The sequence below is a fragment of the Podarcis liolepis genome, assembly GCF_965112155.1.
Source record: "Podarcis liolepis genome assembly, chromosome: 7".
Taxonomy (NCBI): Eukaryota; Metazoa; Chordata; class Lepidosauria; order Squamata; family Lacertidae; genus Podarcis; species Podarcis liolepis.
The window spans coordinates 69,038,483-69,059,916 of NC_139561.1; the positions used below are offsets into that span (position 1 = coordinate 69,038,483).

At 46.7% G+C, this 21,434-nt stretch overlaps 1 protein-coding gene across 6 annotated transcripts in view; it reads right to left on the minus strand.

The window, feature by feature from the left end:
• Nucleotides 1-21,434, minus strand: part of LOC310710911 (mitochondrial peptide methionine sulfoxide reductase-like) — a 46,104-nt gene that overhangs the window by 16,886 nt on the left and 7,784 nt on the right. The window contains exons 2-5 of one of the 6 annotated variants that reach the window (XM_083512252.1): nt 20,354-20,627; nt 9,186-9,254; nt 8,423-8,542; nt 1,149-1,253 (exon numbers count right to left, since the gene is read on the minus strand). In XM_083512252.1, the coding sequence (XP_083368378.1) occupies nt 1,149-1,253; nt 8,423-8,542; nt 9,186-9,228 (268 nt within the window). In that variant the 5' untranslated portion in view covers nt 9,229-9,254; nt 20,354-20,627. Of the gene's footprint in view, nt 1-1,148; nt 1,254-8,422; nt 8,543-9,185; nt 9,255-20,024; nt 20,182-20,353; nt 20,628-21,434 lie in introns of those variants that run through there. The other 5 variants (XM_083512249.1, XM_083512250.1, XM_083512251.1 and 2 more) reach the window with 5 other exon arrangements.

A 21,434-nucleotide genomic window follows, 5' to 3' on the forward strand; every position in this document is an offset into this window, starting at 1 on the left:
AACCCAACTAGTGTCTGGTTTGACAGACAGCTTCTCTCCAGGGTCTCAGGTAAGGATGCTTGAGGAATCTACGAGTGATATAGAACCCTCATGCACACCAACCTGTTCTGCTCCTACCCAGACAAATGAGCAAACCACAATGCAACTATCCGTCACATCTCCCGAATTCTGGAACGAGAGTTCTCTGTTCAAAAAAGGGGGGGGAATCTTAAAATGTATGATTTTAAGGTGAAACAAAGCTGCACAATACAGAAGGATAAACATTTAAAGATGCAATTTTGATAATAAAATATGTAAATTCCACTTAAAATGAAAATTTAAGTGGGAATATTCATGCAGGTCTTCTTTTAGAGGGGGAGGAAATCATAGATGAGTGGAGCAGAACAGTCTTATGGCATAACACATGCAGGATTGACATATGTCAGAAATAGATTGCTCCATCCCTCCTTTGTCTCGGGTAGAGGTCTTTCACATCACCCGATTCTTCTAAGTGGAGATGTCGAGGGTCAAACCAGGGACAATGGGTGTGCTCTACTACTAAACCATGGCTAGGACATCTTCATCAGCTTCCATGCCATTCTATGCACAATGCTCTATTTGGTTTGGGAGCAAGGTATAGCTGAAAGATCTGCCCTCTCCCACATGAAGCCGACTATTCCTTAAGTCCCTGCTTTGGCTGCCGCCACCCTGAGGTTAGGCGAGTGGCAACCAGTGACGGGGCCTGCTCTGTGGTGGCACCCTACTTAGAAAAATGGCTTACTTAGCACAGCCATTGGTCACGGATGATGGGAATTGCAGCCTAGCAACTTCTGGAGGGCCACAGGTTGCCTCCAGCATTACGAAATTACTGTCCCAGCTTCCCCCTTCATGGTGCTGGGACAGCAAATAACTACAGACCACTGAGATTCTTGCATATCTAGAAATGGAAAGTCTGTACCTCTGTGACAAGAGCACAGGCTTTGCCCATAAAAGGCTCCAGGTTCAATCCCAGGGATCTCCAGGTTGGGCTGAGAAAGGTTCTTGCTTGAAATTGTTGCAAGCTGATGTTGGTCATGGTACACAATTCTGACATTGAGTTGGGGAAAGTTGCTCTATCTAGGCCAGTTGGAGCTCTCATTCATTCCCTTTCCTCCGACATGAGATGTTACCTTGGGTTGGATCGTGGTTCTCCCAGAAAAACCTGAGAAGGTCCTCGTAGCCGATGATCTGTGGGTCAAACACAACTCTGACCACTTCCGCATGTCCTGTCATCCCTGGGAACGAAGAAGGTGGAGGAATAGATTGTTATTCCGTAAGCCTGAAAATTCCCTTGCTCCTTTGGATTAGCACAGTGGCTTGTTGTAAGCGCCGTTCCCAGGAGGGATTGCTGTAGTGCCCATCAGCTGACTGGTGCTCACAACTAGCCTGTTCTGGGCAGGGTTCAGCTGCGCTACAGAATTCCAAGTTGGGAAGTCTGGCCTGTGGGCCAAAACAGCTGATATCTGCCCCTAGTGGCTGATCAGAGCTTACAGCAAGGCCGCTGGGATCAGCACCAAGAAGCATGAAAGTGCAAGCATGCACATTTAGAAAATAGCCGCTTTGCTCTTCCCTTGGTCCAGCTGCCAGCGTGATACCGACAGCTACCCCATGGTTTGGCTTAGCTTCATATCTGAATTTAGGCTCATGGTTGGTCTCCCGAAAACAAAGCAAGCCAAGGACAAGTCTCGCTTACAGATTGTGATGCATTTGGAGCAAGACAAACCACGAACCTGGCTTCGGGCATGACAGTAAGCCAAACCACAGCTTAGCCCTCAACAGCATGGCAGCAGCATAGTTTGGCTTAGCGCTACGCAAGATCCAGGTCAGCGAAGGCAATATGGCCATTGTGCTCAGGTCCAGCTTGCCGGCTTCCCTGACTGGCCACTGTGTGAACAGGATGCGGGACTTGATGGGCCACTGGCCGGATCCAGCAGGCCCTCCTTCTTCTCCCGCTATGCCTGCGTATAGGACCGCATCTGCATGACGCGGAGTAAGCCTCACCCAACTGTTCTATGATCTGCATTATGTTTTGCATCGCATTTCTGCATGCAACCCTGATATTCTCCAAATCCCGAAACAAACAGTTGGCCAACTGATGGCTGAACCCCCCCCCCCAAAGCAAAACAAATCCTGCATCCGCCTTAACAGTACTGAGCAGAATTTTATGCATGCGGGTAGATTAGGGAAGATAGAACCACGGCAAGCAACGCTGCAAGGGTTAACCCAGAGCCTCCTTCCCTATTGGTAGTAGCTGAAAAGTCGGGATAGGGATGGGGGAGAGCAGTGCTCACTACCGCAACACCTCCCCCACCCCCTCCCACCCCAACAGGGCTGGAGATGCTTCTAGGGAGGCCATTTCCCTTGAGCAGTTTCCAGTTAATTTTGCTCAAGCAAACCTGCTGCCCCTCACACGGTAATTAAGAGGAAAAGGAGGGGCTACCGTGCAATGTGATGAGCAAGGCAGCCGAGCGAGCGAGCCACTAGCGCCTGCTGAGAGCTGCCCTATATACAGGCGGATGGGGAGGAGCAGATGGGGAACAGCCACAGGCTCTTTTGCCCAGGATGCATTAAGGTGGGGACCGCAAGCAGAAGGGAAGGGCAAAGCCTTCCCACTCCCATCCCTGCTCTCCGTCTTCTCCTGCTTGGCAGGCCAAGGTCTGCAGGCAGAGCAAGGAGCTGTGTGGCTCGGGGAGCAGCCATGCTAGCAAAGCAACACTCCTCCCTCCAGCACACACACACAAAAGTGTGTGTGTGTTGAGAATCACACTCCCCTGCGGCAGAGAGGGATTTGCAGCTGCAGCCTCAAAATAGGCCTGCATCTCGAGGCTGCTGCAGCGTGCCGATGCGCACGGCCGTGCATCTCTTGCCCTCTGCTACACCCAAGGAGGCACTGCATAGCTGCACGCCAGAATCCCTACACTGTTGGGCAAAACTTTTCCTCCAACAGCCTTGAAAGGCAAAAGCAGAAGGAGCACGGATAGGCACAAGCCCGGGGCAGGGTGGGGCGGGGGGAGCTGATGTCACCACTATGATCTGAAGCACAGCCACAGTTAAGCCAGTTTTGCCTGCCTGGGTGTGCTGATTGAGCTTTGCTGCAAAACTACCTGTAGGTAAAGGATGAAGGAGAAGGTCCTTCGGTACACTGCACTGGGGGCGCAGGGGGTAAAATAAACCACCGGCTTATGCCCTGACCATTTTGCAGTTGTAATAAAGAACTGGGCCAAACCCAGATTCTGGGACAGGCCCTCTCTACTCTAGTAATCCAGTACTATTGCTCCTGTCATCACCTGCCCATTCATTTGTTATCACTGCCAATTCACCCTCCAAGGGCCAGTCTATCCAGATGGAGAGGTCAAAGCAAGCAGAGGCTGCTTGCTGCTCTTGTCCTTGCTTGTGCACCAGGAGAGGGCAGTCGAACAGGAATGTGGAGCAGAGGCAATGAAGACAGGGCATAGGGAGCTAAGCTGAGACAGCCCTGCTACTAGAGAGGGGCTTGCCAGGTGCCAACTCATGATGCCAGCCCTGCTTGGGGCGACGAGATCATCTGGTTTGTGCATAGGCTGCATTCTGTAATAAGCCAGGTAGCAAAAGCAAGAGCAGGTCTGTGAGGCCCTGGGTGGAAACAGCAGGACCCTTGTAGGGGTGTGGGTGGGCTTCAGCAGTTGCCCAATGAAGCCGCCTTTTGACACTGACACTGACTGTAAATATGGGCAAGGGAAATGATGCCGACTGACCCCTTTAGATAAGAAAGCTCTATAGGGTGCTAACACCAAGTGGTTTTCTGCAAGGCAACTGAGCCTCCTTCCCTATTCACTTAACACAATACTGTATGGAATTTATCCCTTTTCGGTTGCCATATGTGGAGTCGTTGCAGTGACTGGTGGGAGTTGTTTTCCAGCAACATCCAGGGGGCGGCCACAGGTTCCCCATATCTGAGTCCTAACCAAAAATAAGACATTTAATCCTGAGCTGGGGATTTTAACATCTGCACCAGTATTACTTAAGATCAGGCCTCGCTTCTCCTCCCCAGAGATGCCAAAGGATCTCCTAGTCTCCTTTCCTCCCAGATGGCACCCAGGGAGCAGATACAGACTTAAATTTGAAAAGCAAGAGAGGGATACTCTTCTCTCTCTCTCTCTCTCTGGAGATGCATCATCTCAGCCCAGTTAGGGAAGGGTTAAGCTCAGAGACAGGTTATAATTAGATGCATCTCTGCTACATTTACAGCCCAACACAGTATGTATGTATGGGGAGGATGAAGAGATAAGAGTCTGTTGCCTTCTTTTATCTGCAGCCAGCCAACCAGCAGAGAAGGAGAGTCGACTGGGAAGGGTGTGTTCAGCAAGGCCGGGCAAAAGAGCTGCTACCCCAAAGAGCCAAGCACAGCAATAGCAAACAAGACTACCGTTTCATTAGGAGGGCAAGAGATAAGGACAGCCCTGCTGGATCAGCCCAGTGGTTCCTCTAGACCAGCATCCTGTTCTCACTGTGACCAACTAGATGCCGATGGGGATGCAGCAAGCAGGACTTGAGGGCAGCAGTTCCCTCCCCACTTCTGACACCAAGTGACTGGGATTCCGATTCGTCCCTCTGCCAGGGGAGATAGAACACAGCCATTGTGTGTAGAAGCCACAGAGAGCCTCATCCTCCATTTGTCTAATCCAGGGGTCTGCAACCCGTGGCTCCGGAGCCGCATGTGGCTCTTTTACATCTTTGCCGCGGCTCCGGGGTGGATACTAGCGAGGGGAGGAGCCGCATTGTGCGCCCCGACACTCCTCACTGTGGCGGGCGCTGTACTGGCTGTGACGTCGCATGGGGGCGGTGCGTGCGTTAGTCACGCACCGTCCCGACGTCACCTTCCCGCCCGCTGTCAGATCGTGGCTCCGGAGATATATTTGTTTTAAATGTCGCAATGGTTTTGCGGCTCCCAGTTGTTGTTTTTTCTTCGGAAACGGGTCCAAGTGGCTCTTTTTGTCTTAAAGGTTGCAGACCCCGGGTCTAATCCTCTCGTTCTTTAAATTAAATAAAAACAAATCAAAAGTGTTGGTAAAAAAAATATGACAGAACAACACAAAAAGGACCTACAACAAAAAAACAGAACTTCTAATAGAAAAAAGTGAAATACTTAGGGGTATGGTTGACAGCAAAGAATATAAATATCTTTGAACACAACTATATAACCACTTGGAAAGAAATAAAGAGAAATTTGGAGGTATGGGGGAGGATGAATGTATCGTTGTGGGGAAGGATATCAGTAATAAAAATGATTGTATTGCCAATAATGTTATTTTCTATTCCAGTCGATTCCAGTAATCAGTGGAGCAGGACACTTCAAACAATGGCAGAAAGATATTTCGAAATTTATCTGGCAGGGGAAGAAACCAAGGATAAAATATAAATGGTTAACAGATACTAAGGAAAAAGAGGTGGCTTTTCCCTGCCAGACTTGTGATTATACTATGAGGAGTCCTGTATTTGCTGGCTTCAGGAGTGGATTGTTCTAAAGATTGTTCTAAGCTGCCCAAATTTGGTGGTCATCGCTACAACCTCTCGTGGGAGCAATTTCCATAAATCTATGGAGAAGTACTTTCAACATTCTTCTGCTATTCAGCCTCCCTAGATGCCCTGAGAAGCCCACAAGGACCTGTGCGCCACAGCACCCAATCCTCCTGCAGTTTTCAGCAGCTGGTATTCAGTTGCACATGACCTCCAAACATATCCATGCGGTCTAGTAGCCACCGCAGTTGTGTAGGAAGGGGGGCATGAGACCCCTGAGCAGCACTTGAGGCTGCAGGGTGCCTGAGCCGCCTCCGCCTCCTGGGCACCCTCTGGGCCCAGCACTGCCCAAAAAAGCAGTGCAGAGCATGGGTTTCCATGCTGGTGAACCATCAAGTTCTCCATAGATTTGCCCATGTTTTTGGTGGGCATCTCTGCCTCTTGTGGGAACAAACTCCATAGTTTATCTATGATAGGCAGGTTTGGTCAAGTCTATGGTCGGAACCGGAGAGAAAGAATCAAATTACATTTGTACAAAAATGGCTGCCAACCAGACAGCAGTAGCTGTGGGCAGAACGCTATCCAAAATCCAATGAATATTTATCGTTGGTTTACATGAAAATTTTGTCAGGCATTCACTCCGAGTCCTGCATGACCCACTGTAATCTCTTCAGATTACTTCTTCCCGAGGGGGGGGTAAGTGTGTGTGTGTGTGTGTGTGTGTGTGTGAGAGAGAGAGAGAGAGAGAGAGAGAGAGAGAGAGAGAGAGAGAGATATCCTTAAGGAAAACCTGAGCCATTATATCCCAGCTCGATCACTGAGATCATCCGGAGGAGCGCTGTAAGCTGATGTCCCTGTTACAGAAACCAAAATGGCCTCAGCTGAAAGTTTGGGCATTTAGTGTGGTCCACCCTTTGCTGTGGGAGACAACTTTAGCAGCGATTCAGCACCTATATTCCCTCTGGACTTTCAGGCATTTTTAAAAAGCATTTTTTAAAAAGGAGATAGAAGAATTACACAACTTTTAGAAAACATCTGAAGGCAGCCCCATTCAGGGAAGTTTTTAATGTCTGACATAGTATTCTTTTTTATATTTTGCTGGAAACCACCCACAGTGGCTGGGTAAACCCAGCCAGATGGGCAGGGTATAAATTAATAAAATTATTATTAATTATTATTATGTCAATAGGTCTTTTCATCCATTTAATTAGCCAGTCCCTTTAATGGTTATTTGTATTGTTTTAAACCGTGTTTTTTTCACAGTACATCGCGCCCTGAAAGTTTATAATATAGCAGCCTAGAAATACTTTCCCATAAATAAAATAATTAAAGCCCCTCCTTTTCCCAGCTGCATTGTGTTAATACCCAGAATGTAGACAACAGACGTGGATAATATTTCTTGCAGACAGATAATCCCCTGTACCAGCACTCAAAATGTTTTCACAGATAAGCTGCAAAACCGTCTGTTCTGATTGATCCAGGTTGGGGATGTTGTGGGCGGGGGGGATTAACTTCACCAATAAATGCATTGGCGTGCCGAGGGGAAAATGGGGCAGCCACATCCTGCACTGATATGGGTAGTGCTATCTCTCATTAACAATGGGGGGCCCTCACACCCTTCCACAGCTGCTCCAGATTCTGATGGGAAGGCCCAATAAAGGCCAAGGAGACTTCCCTTTACCAAGCCAAACATGCAAGTTGATGCTAATGTTTCGGAAGATGGGCACCTCAACAGCTTCTTCTCTCCAGCAGGACTAGCCAGTGAAGTGCACTCCTGAGGTTCCTAGTTTCCCATCAGGACCAACAGTCAGGCATGATAGAAGTTGTCATCCAAGAATATCCAGAGGGCTACCTCTTTGTTAGAGCAGAGGTGAGGCAAAACATGGCCTTCCAGATGTTGTTGAACCACAGCTCCCATCAACCCTGGCCATTGGCTGTGCTACCTTAGAGCTGATGGAAGTTGAGAGTCCCAACAACCCTAGAGGTCCCCACCTCTACTTTTGAGTCCTATGCCTGTTCTTAGCAGATTGGTATTCTTGCCTGGTTGACCTCTGGAATGCAGAAGTGTCCCAGGCGACTGGTTACCAATAGGCAGGAGATGGGGCTCCAGTCTTCTGGGTACCAAACTGTTATGGAATTGTAGGGTTGTCATCAATTTCAATGCAGGAACATCAGATAGATCAGGCATCCCCATCCTGCGCCCCTCCATATGTTTTGGCCTACAACTCCCATGATCCCTAGCTAACAGGACCAGTGGTCAGGGATGATGGGAATTGTAGTCCAAAACATCTGGAGGGCCGAAGGTTGGGGATGCCTGAACTAGATCATACGTGAGTGATAGCCATCCAACCACTGCTTAAAAACCTCAGAGGAAGGGCAGCCTGCCACTTCTTGTGGACTCCAGAACCAGAATTAAGTACGTAAAACATGCAAACATATGCTGGTTTTATCTTCCTTAGATACCTTGCCCAATGGAATGAGAGGTGGGTGGCTGCTAGGAAAACAGCCTTTTTGTTGGCATCTTGCTTACACAATGCCTTCCCCAGAAAGGCTTGCCTGGCAGTGGGGAACATGTGGCCCTGCAGCTATTTCTGGACAACAACTCCCATCATCCATTGGCCATGCTGGCTGGGGATGATGGGAGTCCAACAATGTCTGCCGGGCCATAAGATTTAAAGTCTCCTGCTTTAGAGTCTCAGACCTGGTCTGCTCATTTCAATTGCGTTTGTTTGATTTGCTTATTGCAAACAGTTGAAAGCATGTAAATTGGGTTTGATTTGCAAAGGAGGTTGGATAATTTTGATTGCAACTGCATGTTGGGATGTTACCTCGCAGGTTAACTAGGCAAGAAGATCATAACCAAAACCCTCCACAAGGACTAAGAGAGGTGGGGAGAAAAACCACTCACCACTGCGGACTTCCTTGTAGGTAGGGTTGGGGGTAAACCCTCCTGAGAAGCCCACCTGGGTGGAGAAGACACCCGGCAGCTTCCAGAACATTCTCTCCGCTCCCCAGAAGCACCCCATGCCTGGGTAGAGAAAGAGGTAGGAGAAAACCCAAACATTATGAATAGGCTGCAGAAAGAATTCTTGGAATTTTGAATTGTTCCAGCATTTTATCACTGCTATGAAGGGTGTGTGCTGATGTTTCCCCGCCCCAGGCAATGTGTTCACAGAATATGCAGAAGGGGGTGGGACCATGTCTCTTGGCTCCACCCCAACCACGGCAGATTCAATGTCAGGGATGACGGGGGTGTCAATACACATAAGGCTCCTTTCAAACTAGCGCCAACACCTAGGGGCAGAGGAAGTGGGCAGGGCCAGTGAGCATGCTTCATGCATTCAGCAAACACACCATGGCTGTCTCAGGTCACACCTACACAATAAATTTAAAGGACTCTTATGCCCCTTTGAAAAGTCATGGCTTTCCCCCAAAGAAACTGGGGCATGTATCACTGATTATGGGTGTCCAGAACTGCAACTGCGAGGGTAAGCTACAGTTCTCTTTGCAGGGAAATCATAGCTGTCCATCGGTGGGCCAAATGATTTCTGGATTCATTTAATTACTTTCTGTTCTAGGGCAAGATTTGAGGACAGCCAGTACTGAAACCCAACGGGGGCGGAGAGAAATTGTACTCAAACCTGGCCACGAAGCAAGAACCAGTCACGTACCAAATATTGCCATCTGCATTCCTTCTGGGAATGGCGGGTACATTGGATTTTTGTTGACGGCATGGCTGGCTGGCAGGAGGAAAGAGAAAAAGATGTGAAAATCTCCTCACTAAGTCTCCAGGAGCTGGGTCATAACAAGGATCACAAAACAGTGCAGTGGGACTTACACCACTGAGACTGCACACTGCAATCCTATACGCAGGGGTAGCAAATGGTGCTGACCTTTAAAGCTCTAAATGGCCTCAGCCCAGTATACCTGAAGGAGCATCTCCACCCCCATCGTTCAGCCCGGAGGTCCAACTCCGAGGGCCTTCTGGTTGTTCTCTCACTGCGAGGTTATAGGGAACCAGACAGAGGGCCTTCTCGGTAGTGGCTTCCACCTTCTGAAACACCTTCACATCAGACGTCAAGGAAATAAACAGCTATCTAACTTTTAGAAGGCAGTCCTATTTAGGGAAGTTTTATTGTTTGATGTTTTATCGTGTTTTTAATATTCTGTTGGGAGCCGCCCAGAGTGGCTGGGGAGGCCCAGCCAGATGGGTGGGGTATAAGTTGGTTGTTGTTGTTGTTGTTGTTGTTGTTTCTTGCTCTCTCCAGCTCACAACAGTCCCAGACAGCATGGACCATGATCAGTGTTGATCAACTTTATTCTGACAACATCCAGAAGGTATCACCTTGGCTATCCTTGCAGTATACACCTACTATCATAGAATCATATGTTTGGAAGGGATCTTGAGGGTCATCTATTCCAACCCGCTTTGCCAGTTCAAGATCTGCCGTGCAGAATGTACTGAAGAACATAAAAAGAGGCCAGGCCAAAGGCTCACCAACAGCGGAGCCTTATCCTCCATGGATGTATCTCTTATTATGGTTATTATTCCTTTTTCTCGTGGACCAGCAAGATTTCCTTTACATTGAGTGCTTGGTATCTCTCCAGTTCCCTTTCCAATTTTTGAAATTTATATTTATTACATTTCTATACCACCCTTCATCCAAGGATCACTGTCTGTCAGAACACTGGAAATTGGGGGAGCCTCTTTAAATAGTCACAAGCTCTTCCCAAAGAATTCTGGAAGCTGTACTTCATTATGGGGCTGAGACAAGCTAGGAGAACCCTGTTCTCCTTCCCAGAGCTACAATTCCCAGAATGGTTTAGCCATTGATCCATTTTTTCACAGGGAACTCTGAGAACTGTAGCTGTGAAGGAAATAGGTATCTCCTAACAACTCTCAGAAGGGATGTGGGTGGTGCTGTGGGTTAAACCACAGAGCCTACGACTTGCTGATCAGAAGGTCAGCGGTTCGAATTCCCAAGACGGGGTGAGTTCCTGTTGCTCGGTCCCAGCTCCTGCCAACCTAGCAGTTCGAAAGCACGTCAAAGTGCAAGTAGATAAATAGGCAGGAAGGCGGGAAGGTAAACGGCGTTTCCGTGCGCTGCTCTGGTTCGCCAGAAGTGGCTTAGTCATGCTGGCCACATGACCCGGAAGCTGTACGCCGGCTCCCTCGGCCAATAAAGCGAGATGAGCGCCACAACCCCAGAGTCGGCCACGACTGGACCTAATGGTCAGGGGTCCTTTTACCTTTACCAACTCTCAGCACCTTTTAACAACTGGAGAGAATTCTTTGGGGGAAGTCACCTCCAGACCATAATGTTTAAAGCAATCTAATAACACTTTAACAGTCATGGCTCCCCATTCCTCCCCCCCCAAAAAAAAGAATAATCCTGGGAACTGTTAAGGGTGCTGGGAATTGTAGCTCCGCAAGAGACCATCTAAGCACCTTTAACAAACTGCAACTTTTTGCCTGCCCATTCCCCCCCCATTCCAACCAGAAATCATTTTTCCCCACCAGAAAAGAGACACCCCCATTATTACAACAATTTGGTAGGACGCCAAGAATATTGTTAAGTACTATAACATGGCCGTCATCAAAAACTGGCACAGTTAGGCACTTTCTAAGGTCGAGAGGCCAGCAGAGGGCTCACTGCTGACCCAAGATGCGGAGTCCATCTCTCATTAGCAGCAGGAGAAATAAGGGTGCAAGAGTCAATCTCCTCTTCCTCCTCCAGGCATCTCTACCCCGGGGCAATGGGCACCCACACACACACACACCCCACACACACTGCCCAAGGAATCACTGCAGAGGTTTCTGGGATGAGCAAATAGATCAATTTCAGTTCCTCGTTTTTCCAGCCCTAAGTTCAGTTTTCCAACATTTTTCCTTTTCAGTTTGCAATATGAATAATGGCCTCGTTGCAATTCATTTGCATTTCTCCAAATATACACATTGCCTCCCCTCCCCCACCAAAAAGAGCTTTCTCCAATATTTTGTATGTTACTTTCGCCTGTACATGGATTTATGCGCACACTTAGTCTATGCTGGAGAACTGCATTGCAAAACTAGGACAAGCACGGATTTCGAAGGAGTCCCATGTGCTTCGGTTCACATCTTATTTCGGAAAAATACAAAGTGGGTAAGTCCGACTTTAAATGCAAACTGAATCAAATTTCTCCTCCCACCCATCCCTATACAGTGGTACCTCGGTTTGCAACCATAATCCGTTCTGGGGGTCCGGCTGTAAAGCAAAACAGGTTGTCACCCAAGGTGCACTTTCGCCAATGGGGCCTCCCCCCAAAAATGGGTTGTGATCCAAAAAAAGGGATACGCACTTCTGGGTTTGACATGGCTGTAATCCAAAATGGTTGTAATCCAAAGCGGTTGCAAACCAAGGTACCACTGTATCTGGGGCAATCTTGGTTGGAGGTGCGGGGGGGGGGGAGGCACAACCTGGTGACTGTGCAGCCAAAGCCTTCTTTTGCTCTGCTATCTTTTTTTTTTTAAAAAAAAGATATTTATTAAAGTTTCAACATATTACAAAAATAAGAGAAAAAAGTAAAAGAGAAAAAAACAAAAATAAAAATACAAAGTAAAAACAGTTAAAAACAAATCAGTCTTTCCATGTCTTATCTTTCATTTGCTTGTTCCCCTGACCTCCACACACCTCCCTTTTTTTGTATTCCAGTTCAATTAGTTAATTCAGCAAATCCTTTCCCTCTTTGATTTTATCTTAATCTTTTATCTTAAGATATTATAACTTTAGGTTATCACTTGTTAACAATCCATTTTTACATATTCCTTTATAATATTGCTGCTAAAAACCACTTAACTTCAATCCAACATCATTCTAACATTCATTAATTTTGCAGTATTTCTGTAGATAATCTTTAAATTTCTTCCAATCTTCTTCCACCGACTCTTCTCCCTGGTCTCGGATCCTGCCAGTCATTTCCGCCAGTTTCATGTAATCCATCACCTTCATCTGCCATTCTTCCACTTTTGCTCTACTATCTTAGCCAAGAGTCCAAATGGAAACTCGGGGTGTTGGAAGGGCACCACAGCATAGGGAGACCCATGGGCACTCTGTGATTTGAGAGCCCACAGAAAACGGCAACCAGACCCGCTCCACAGAACCCAGAAGCGATCGGGGCCACTAATCAAAGGGCTTACAACAACTTATTCTCAGCAGGACTTTTAAAGGGATAAGACAATTAATGGAGGACAAGGTTGTCAATGGCTACAAGCCATTATGGCTATATAATACCTCTAGGATCAGAGGCAGCATAGCATTCCTTTGGATACCAGTCCCAGGGGAATAACAACAGAAGAGGGGCACTGCCCCCCCCCCTTGTCCTGCTGCTGCACTCCCCACAAAGTATATGGCTGGCCTTTGGCCTGATCCAGCAGAGCTCTTCTTATAGAATCATAGAATTGGAGGTGGAAGGGACCACTAGTTCAACCTTCTAAAATGCAAGTATCTAAACTAAAACTCTCCCGAAGCAATTCAGAGGTACACTGCCTCTGATGCGGGACTTGAAAAACAGCCGTCATGGCTAGTAGCCATTGATGGCCTTATCCTTCATGAATTTGTCTAATCACCTTTCAAAAGTTGGTGGTTGTCACCTCTTGGCGAACACATTCCATAGTTCTAACTACACGCACAAAAATTTCCGATACGTAATATTTTTTTCTTTCATTTTGTTGACTTCTCACCCCGTTTTCCATTGGGTTCTTTATTTCTCCCCCTTGCTGCACCCTATCTTTTCTCTCTTATACCGTAACAACACTACAACAATTTCTGCTTCCTTCTGTTGCTTGTAGTTCAAATCCTGTTCGCAAATTCATCATGCTATAGTATTTATTTAAATAATCCGGATTTTCCAACGGTTGGTTTCATTGGAAGTTACCGAGTTCTAGTCCAGGCAACTCCCAGTTTAGGTGCATTGGAATGACGAGCAATCATGCACACAGTGCCAAACCCTGAAGTAGCCCTAAAACGTCACGAAAACGTCATATAAAGGGGCGAAGTAGGCTTATGTGCACTCCGCCAATGTGTGCAGGGCTCCAGGATGGAACTTCCATGCAAAACGAAGATTACATGTGTACCTGAAGGAGTGTCTCCACCCCCATTGTTCTGCCCAGATACTGAGGTCCAGCACCGAGGGTCTTCTTGTGGTTCCTTCACTGCGAGAAGCCAAGCTACTGGGAACCAGCCAGAGGGCTTTCTCAGTGGTGGCACCCGCCCTGTGGAACACCCTCCCACCAGATCTCAAACAGAAGAACATCTACCAGACTTTTAGAAGACAGCCAGATGGGTGGGGTATAAATAATAAATTATTATTATTATTATTATTATTATTATTATTATTATTATTATTAGAAAAGGAGAACAACCTCTCCAGATGAACTTTCTCCACACTGCATCATTTCCTCTCTCACTTGCCTTTCCTCTAATCCACTGGTTCTCAAACTCTTTCTGCCCCCTTGGTTCCATCATCTTATCACTGGTACCCCTTACCCTACCCTATAAAAATCATTATTCAGAATAAAAGCTTCCACAGCCCACTATGGATGATAATAACACAACAGGTGTCAAAACAGTAGCAATTAAGTTGATGGACTATATGGAACTGGTGGAAATGACTGGCAGAATCAGAGACCAGGGAGAAGAGTCGGTGGAAGAAGACTGGAAAAAGTTTAAAGACTATTTACAGAAATACTGTAAAATTAATGAATGTTAGAAAAATGTTGGAATGAAGTTATATGGCTTTAGCAGAAATGTTATAAGGAACTAAGTATAAATAGATTAATAGAGTATTAAAGGAAAAAATAAGGTTAGAATGTGTCAAGATAATTATAGGTTAGAAAACAGAGGAAGATGGAAAGGAATTGCTGAAACAATTAACAGAAGTGGAATACAAAAAGGGAGGTGTGAGGAGGTCGTTGAAATAAGTGAATGAAAGATAAGATATTGAAATTGTTTGATGTGTTTTAAATGGTTTTTGTTTTGTTTTGTTAGTTTAATGTGTTAGTGTTATGTAGTGTCTTTGTATTGTATTGTTCTTTTTTTTGTAGTTTTTAAATTGTTGGAAAAGTAATAAATATTATTTTTTTAAAAAAAAACAGTAGCAATTAATTTCAGGTTTATTCAAAATCAAATCAAGACTATTCAACAAAATGGGTGACCTTGATCCCATGATGCCAACCTTTCCAAGTCTGAAAGACTTTTACATCTCCACCTCCTCCCTGCCACCTGCTTGCCTCTTAACACTCCCCCTAGGTAACTCCACCGCCACCCCCCAGAGGGTAGCAGCACCTACTTTGGGAACCACTGCTTTAAAGAAAAAAGCCCCAAAGATTCCTTAAAAGGGGGTTGTCAGCAGGAGAGGGACTGGCAGGAAGTTGAACAAGGGTGCAGGTCCCAATGCCAAGAGCCTGGGGTCAGACCACTCATGGAATAGAACCACAGAATTGTAGAAGTTGGAAGGAACCAAACTAGTCCAACTCCCAGCAATGCAGAATCCTGCCCACAGCTCTCCCTAGGTGGGTTTGAACCACCAACCTTCTGGTTAACAGCCAGACGCACTGACCCACTGCACCACTGGGGAACAAAGCTGTCAGAACAGTGCCACGCAGCCGCACAGCCCAAGAAACTAGGCCTCCTGCTAATCTGAATCCACAGGCAAACCCCAGCATCTCTAGGGAATGCACACTCAAGTTATACACTCCCTCTATCACAGATTAAGGCTACAAAAGCCCAGGACTGGTTTCTCTCCTCACCTGCACTCTGCCCCAGTCCTCCTTCCACTGCAGATCTCTATTTTAAGACTCTACCCAACGGCACGTGATCAATCGTCAGGAAGGCTTGCTTCATGAGCAGCTTCCAACCCCAACAGATGGAAGCAGGCTACGTTTATAGACGGCCTGGGACAGATCAGCCGAGTCCTGCCTTGGCTTTAGTGCTGCTTGCTGGGGCCTCCCGAGGTGAAGCGGGAGGGAGGGGGGAGTCCGCAAACCTTCCTGGAAGATTAGCCTGGATGTTCTCAATGTGGGCAGCCGCACATAACTCAGCCCTGTGAGTTAGGGCATCCCCGTTGCTTCCTCTGACCTTAAGCGCCATTGGTTATTATACGGATCAGCGGAGAAGGGGCAGTGCCAAGGGGCACAATGGCTGCTTGCTTAGAGAGAAGCAGGAAGTCTTTCTCTAGGATACCCAAGCAGCAGGAGCAGAATGTAATGGTGGAGGGGACGGAGGGGAGGGAATGGGCTTTGGCCGAAGGAGGATATGCAAGAAGAAAACGAAGAAGATCGACAATGTTTGGCAGCAGGCATGTAAGAGGGAAACAGCTGATTAGTCAACCCAAACCAGAACACAGCTCTGCAGTCTCATAACCTGCATTGTGTAGATGAGTCATAATTCTTCGGTAAACAAACATGCATTCCAATGTTTTCCAATTATATTTTATATAGGGAGATTGGGGAATCCCAACAAAAATGGGAAATGGGAAGGGAACTTGCCAGCATTTCTTCATCTGCCCCATGTACAGAACAGCAATCAATCCAGCAAATGTGATTGGCATTCACTGTTGTTGTTGTTGCTTTCAGTCTACAAACGACACGTAACTGATCACGTCCCCCCAACCCTTTGCACTGAAACTGAGTGGCAGTGTGATTTCTGTGATTAATTGTAATGTTGCCACAGCAGACCGTGAGACGAACAAGACAGGTTTTGGTGGAAGATGAAATGGAAAAGGAACAGGACTGCATGTGATGAATATAGGACAGAAGGGAAAACTCTGTCTTCTTACATCACTCCTTTTAAACAACTATTGGATGAAATTAGCAGAGTCCATGGAATTCATACACCCATGTTATCAGGTAAAAAAAAAAATTACCATAGGGACTGTTTTACAGAATTTTACACTTAATAACGGCCACGACTCCTGGAGCCAAAAAGACAGCAGAAGGCTGAGTGTCCATGCAATGCTCGCCTTTCACACACGCAATGTGGTCATTCTGAACAACACCAAACATTGTAGTCAGGGAAGAGATGTGGGTTGAGAAACATCAGTGCAAAATATACAGGATTTCTCTTATTTTTGCACTATTTATTTTGATTTTGAGTCACGGGGGTTTTGAGACCTGCTGGAGGAGACTGAAGCCCACCCGCCAAGCTTTGCAAATCTTCACAGCTGTAGAACACTAGAAATGGGACTCCTTAAACACACACAACACAACACACAATTCTCAAGAAGTTAAGAACCTTTGCCCAACAGCACATTCTGAGCTTTTTTCACTCAGCCATGAAGTTCACTGGGTGAAATTGAGGCCAATCATTAACCGATCTCACAGGGTTGCTTAGAGGACAAAATGGGGAGAGGGCCACAGCGGCTGCTTTAATGTCCCTGGAGGAAAGCTAATATTTAAATGTTACTACATAACTAAAAAGCTGCATGCTTCCTTTCCTAATAAAAATTCATCCAAGCCGGCTATATAGTAAAATATTAAGCGATACAGTGTGGTATAACAGTTAAGAGTGGCAGACTAAGACCTGGGAGGCCAGGGTTCAAATCTGCCCTCAGCCAGGAAGCTCACTGGGTCAACTTGGGCCAGTCACTATCTCCTAGTCTCACCAACCTCACAAGGCTGTTGTGGGGCTTAATGAAGGGAGGAGAAGTATGCATACCACATTGAGCTCCTTGGAGGAATAATAAAATAAGAGTATGCCAACTGTAACAAATAAAATAGTGTTTCCCTCCCAAATTCCCAAAGAACAATTCTAATAACAAATACTATGTATTATAGAAAAGATCACACAATGTTAAGACTGACCTGCAGTGGCTTTTGAAGCAGTGTGTCAGCAAACTGTGCTTAAAAGCTTTATTAATTTTAAAAGTATATTAAATATCAGAATGGAACTGAATGTACTGGGATATGAAAAGAAAACTGGGGGGGGGGGAGGAAGCATATTTGAAATCAATGAATAGGGATAATCAGTTTCAGTCTTTCATTCGTTCCGAAGCAAATGCATTGGGGAATGAATGGATATTCTTTTCATCGCTTTCATTCATGTCGGTTGGAGGTAGGAGAGCTCACCTGCTCTGGCAGCAAAGGGGGAGGCTTCTCATCATCTGTGCCATTCCAGGCACTGTAGGTAAATAAAGTGGTCTCCCCCCGTCCATCAAAAGTGGTCTCCCCCTACCCACACCACCTGCCACAATTCCCCCCTCCCTGTGCCAGTGTCATAGCACAGGGGATTCTGGGTAAATACAGCAGTGGCTGCAAGAAGCAGGCACCCTCCTGCCTCCCTGATCAGCCAAGCTGCTGCCACTGCAGGCAGGGGTTAAAAAAAAAAAAAGAGGCACAAGAAAGAAATGGCAAAAAGAAATGCGAGCAAGGAAATATATGGTTTCTATGTGTGAATCATAAAACAAATGGCTGAAATGAACAAACAAAATGAACCGAGTACCAACACAAGAGGCAATACAAGAATTCACTGTGTGCCTCTGTAGGAAACTGCTGCCTTGCCATTGTGTGTTTGGACAGCTAAGAAAGTTTCAATTGAGCCACATCCTCGTCTAGTCATACCATTTTTTAAACAACAACAACAACAAAGGAACTGTCTGCACTCCCTTTTGGCTACGTGTACACTGCAAAGCCACAGCACGCCCCCACTTCAAAAGGAAACTCGCCAGCTGCAGAGTGTGAAATGGCCCGCTGTACAAGGCGGGAGACGATGTTGCCTTCATGCAGAGATATGGGATCTGTGGCCCTCCAGATGTTGCTGGACTCCAGAGCCCATTATCCCTGACCTCTTGGCCAAAAGGGCTGGAGCTGATCAGAGCTGGAGTCCATCGACATATAGATAGCTGGTTCACCATCCATGCCTTGAGTTAATGCATGTGCAGTTACATACGTGAATATTAAAGAGTTCACATGAATTTGCTCCCTTACCTACCCATTTAATTTTCCAGAAACCTAAACAAGCAGGCTGAAACCTCAAAAAACGAGGCCTCCAGCATGCGGGAATTCATTGTAAAGGAGAAATTTTAAAGAGACAACTAGGAAGCATGATTTTCCAGAGGCAAGAAAGGCACCAGGAAATCAGCGTTGTCACAGAAAGGTCAGGCTCATCCAAAAAGATAGCCTGCCCAGCTTCCTTAAATCCTTACTTAGTGAAAGAGAAATTAGCATTTCAAAGCATCCCAGCCTCTCTGTACCTCAGGATATAGCATACAAGCCAGGTGGTGGCTATATATAATAAATCAACACTGTGTTAACATGTAAAGAAGAGCTGAGGGAAGGTCTGTGGTTCTCTTCTCTTTCTAACATTCTCCTTAACACATGTCTGCATTGGGAGAATTCCAGCCAACCCAAGCTGCCCTATAGCAGAGAGCTATTTCCCCGTTTTATCTCTGGCTTTCTGGACCACACCCACCTGATACGCTTTGCAGTGCATTGCACTGGCAATCCAAAACCCGAAAAGATGCAGCCATGCCTGTGGTGCTGCCTCCACTGCCCCTAAACCTCAGAGTGCACAAAGCAAATGGGAAAGGTTGGGAAATCAGGGATCTGCAAGGTGGAATTTGCCCAGGAAAAGGGCCATGGAGAGGATAATGCAATGCCAAATACAGAAATCAGGAGAATCATGGATGCCAGTCGAGAAATAACAAAGCAGGCTTGGGAAGGGTTGTGGAAAACCTGCTTTGCAAGCTGAAGGTTCCCGGTTCGATCCCTGGCATCACCAAGTAGGGTTGGGAAGAACACCATCTGAAACACTGGAGAGTGGTGCTGCCAGTCCGTGTAAGCAATACAGAGCTAGAAGGGACCAAGATTCTGACTCTGTACAAGGCAGCATCATATGTTCCTAGGACTCAGCCAGCCCAGCCCACAATCATATACCCAACCATCTGGCATGCAGAACAAAAAGAAATGGTAGAGACCCATCATGTGTGAGTTGGTCCTCGATTTTCCTACCTGTCCCGAGCTACCTGCCACAGACTCCGGACGCTGCCCATTCAGGAGCCCAACAAGCCGGGGCCATGCAGGGGAGCCACAAAAGGGGAGATAGCAGATAACCCAAGGAGGAGTCCAAAGGCACGGAGGCCCGCTTGGATCGGCTCGATGTTTTGGCTGCCAAAGTGGCCAGGCAGCTCGGCAGCTCCCAGCCAACTCCTCCCTGTCTCTCTGCTTTTCTCTCTCACTCTCACTCCCTTTTCCGAGCGGGAACAAGCAGGCTACATAATTTCCTTGGCCCAGATTCAATTCAATCAGCATAGGAACTGCCACATTCCCTAAACGCAACCCTCCCCTCTCCGCCTGAAAATATATTGCAAAATAGATCGAGCCAACCAACAGCCTCCACGAGAAAAATATCAAATATGAAATGGATCCCCCCTCCAAAATAAATAAAAATTAAAAATGTAGACACAAGAAAATGTCCAATTCAGTAGCCTGCAATTCCTATTCTCTGCCTTTCTGCATTTCACCATTTCTTCCTCACCTCCCATCCATACAACATCGCCGCGTCCAGGCTGCCCCAGTCTTCCATGGCATCTCTGCCAAGCATCCTTGGCAGACCTCCAGCCCGTGCCAGCTTTATTCTCTCTCTCCCTCTGTCTCACGGCTTCCCTGCCAACCTTCATCCCAACTGGAGTGGTTCTATGCCACCCTCCCCCCCCCCTTTTTCGCTCTACGCCTGCCTGGCGGAACCCAGAAAGCTAGCCAAAAAAAAAAAGTAGGCAGATCCAAACATTCACAGCAACTAGTTTATTTATTTAAAAACACCCACAGAGATAAAGAAAAGAACAGAGCAGAAGCAAAGAAGCTTACCTCCTCTGGTGCGTGGTCCCCCAATTCCTTCAGGCCAGTACCCGCCCTGGACTCCTGTGGGTGCCCGCCTCGTGCCCTCTATCCACAAGAGGTTCTGGGTGTCAGGGAAAGGGGTGGGAGGGAGATAAAGAAAGCCAGAGAAAACAAGACAAGGAGGACCTTGTCGGAAGCCTGGCAACTTTCGCCTCCAAACGGTGCCAGGGTTGCTTCCCCCCTTCTGCCATCAGAAGAACGGGCAGGAAAACAGCCACTCTTTTTATATGGCATCAGCTTGCTGAGGTGCAAAGCATCATGGGACCAAGAGAAAGCGAGAGAAAGAGAAAGGGAGGAGAGAGAAAGAACAACTCGGTAAAGGCAGGAGGAGAAGGGGAGACAATGAGCAAATTTACATTCAACATGCCAGTTCTGCGGCAGGATGCGCACGCGTGTTTTGTGTGTCCAGACAACACACACCGAAGAAGAGATCAGGATTAGCCAAGGAGCCAAAACACCAAGCTGCTAATAGTTCTTCCTAAGGCAGAGGTCGGGAACTTGTGGCCCTCCAGATGGAATACAACTCCCATCATTCCTGATCCCTGGCGGCTACTACTTCAATAACAAATTTATACCTGAAGAATCTGAATTTATACCTGAAGAATCTGTATCTGAAGAAGTGTGCATGCACACGAAAGCTCATACCAAGAACTAACTTAGTTGGTCTTTAAGGTGCTACTGGAAGGAATTTTTTTTATTTTGACTATGGCAGACCAACACGGCTACCTATCTACTACTGAAATTTATACCTTGCTTGCTCTAAGTACCTGATATGAATCTCTCCCAGACTAGTAACACTGTTTTGCTTGGCACTGCTGCAAAGTTTTGTACCCAGGGGAACAGAAGGAAATATAAAGTATTTGTTTATTTGTGTGTTTTTTTTATACCCCGCCTTTTTCCCATACGGGACCTGAAGGTAAAAATTAGAACAACTCAAAACACAGGGGGGGAAGCCAGTCATTTAAAAAACACACACAATTAAACATTGGTAGAATTAAAGCTTGCTTTATTTATTTATTCATTTATATACCGCTATATCGGGGGGGGG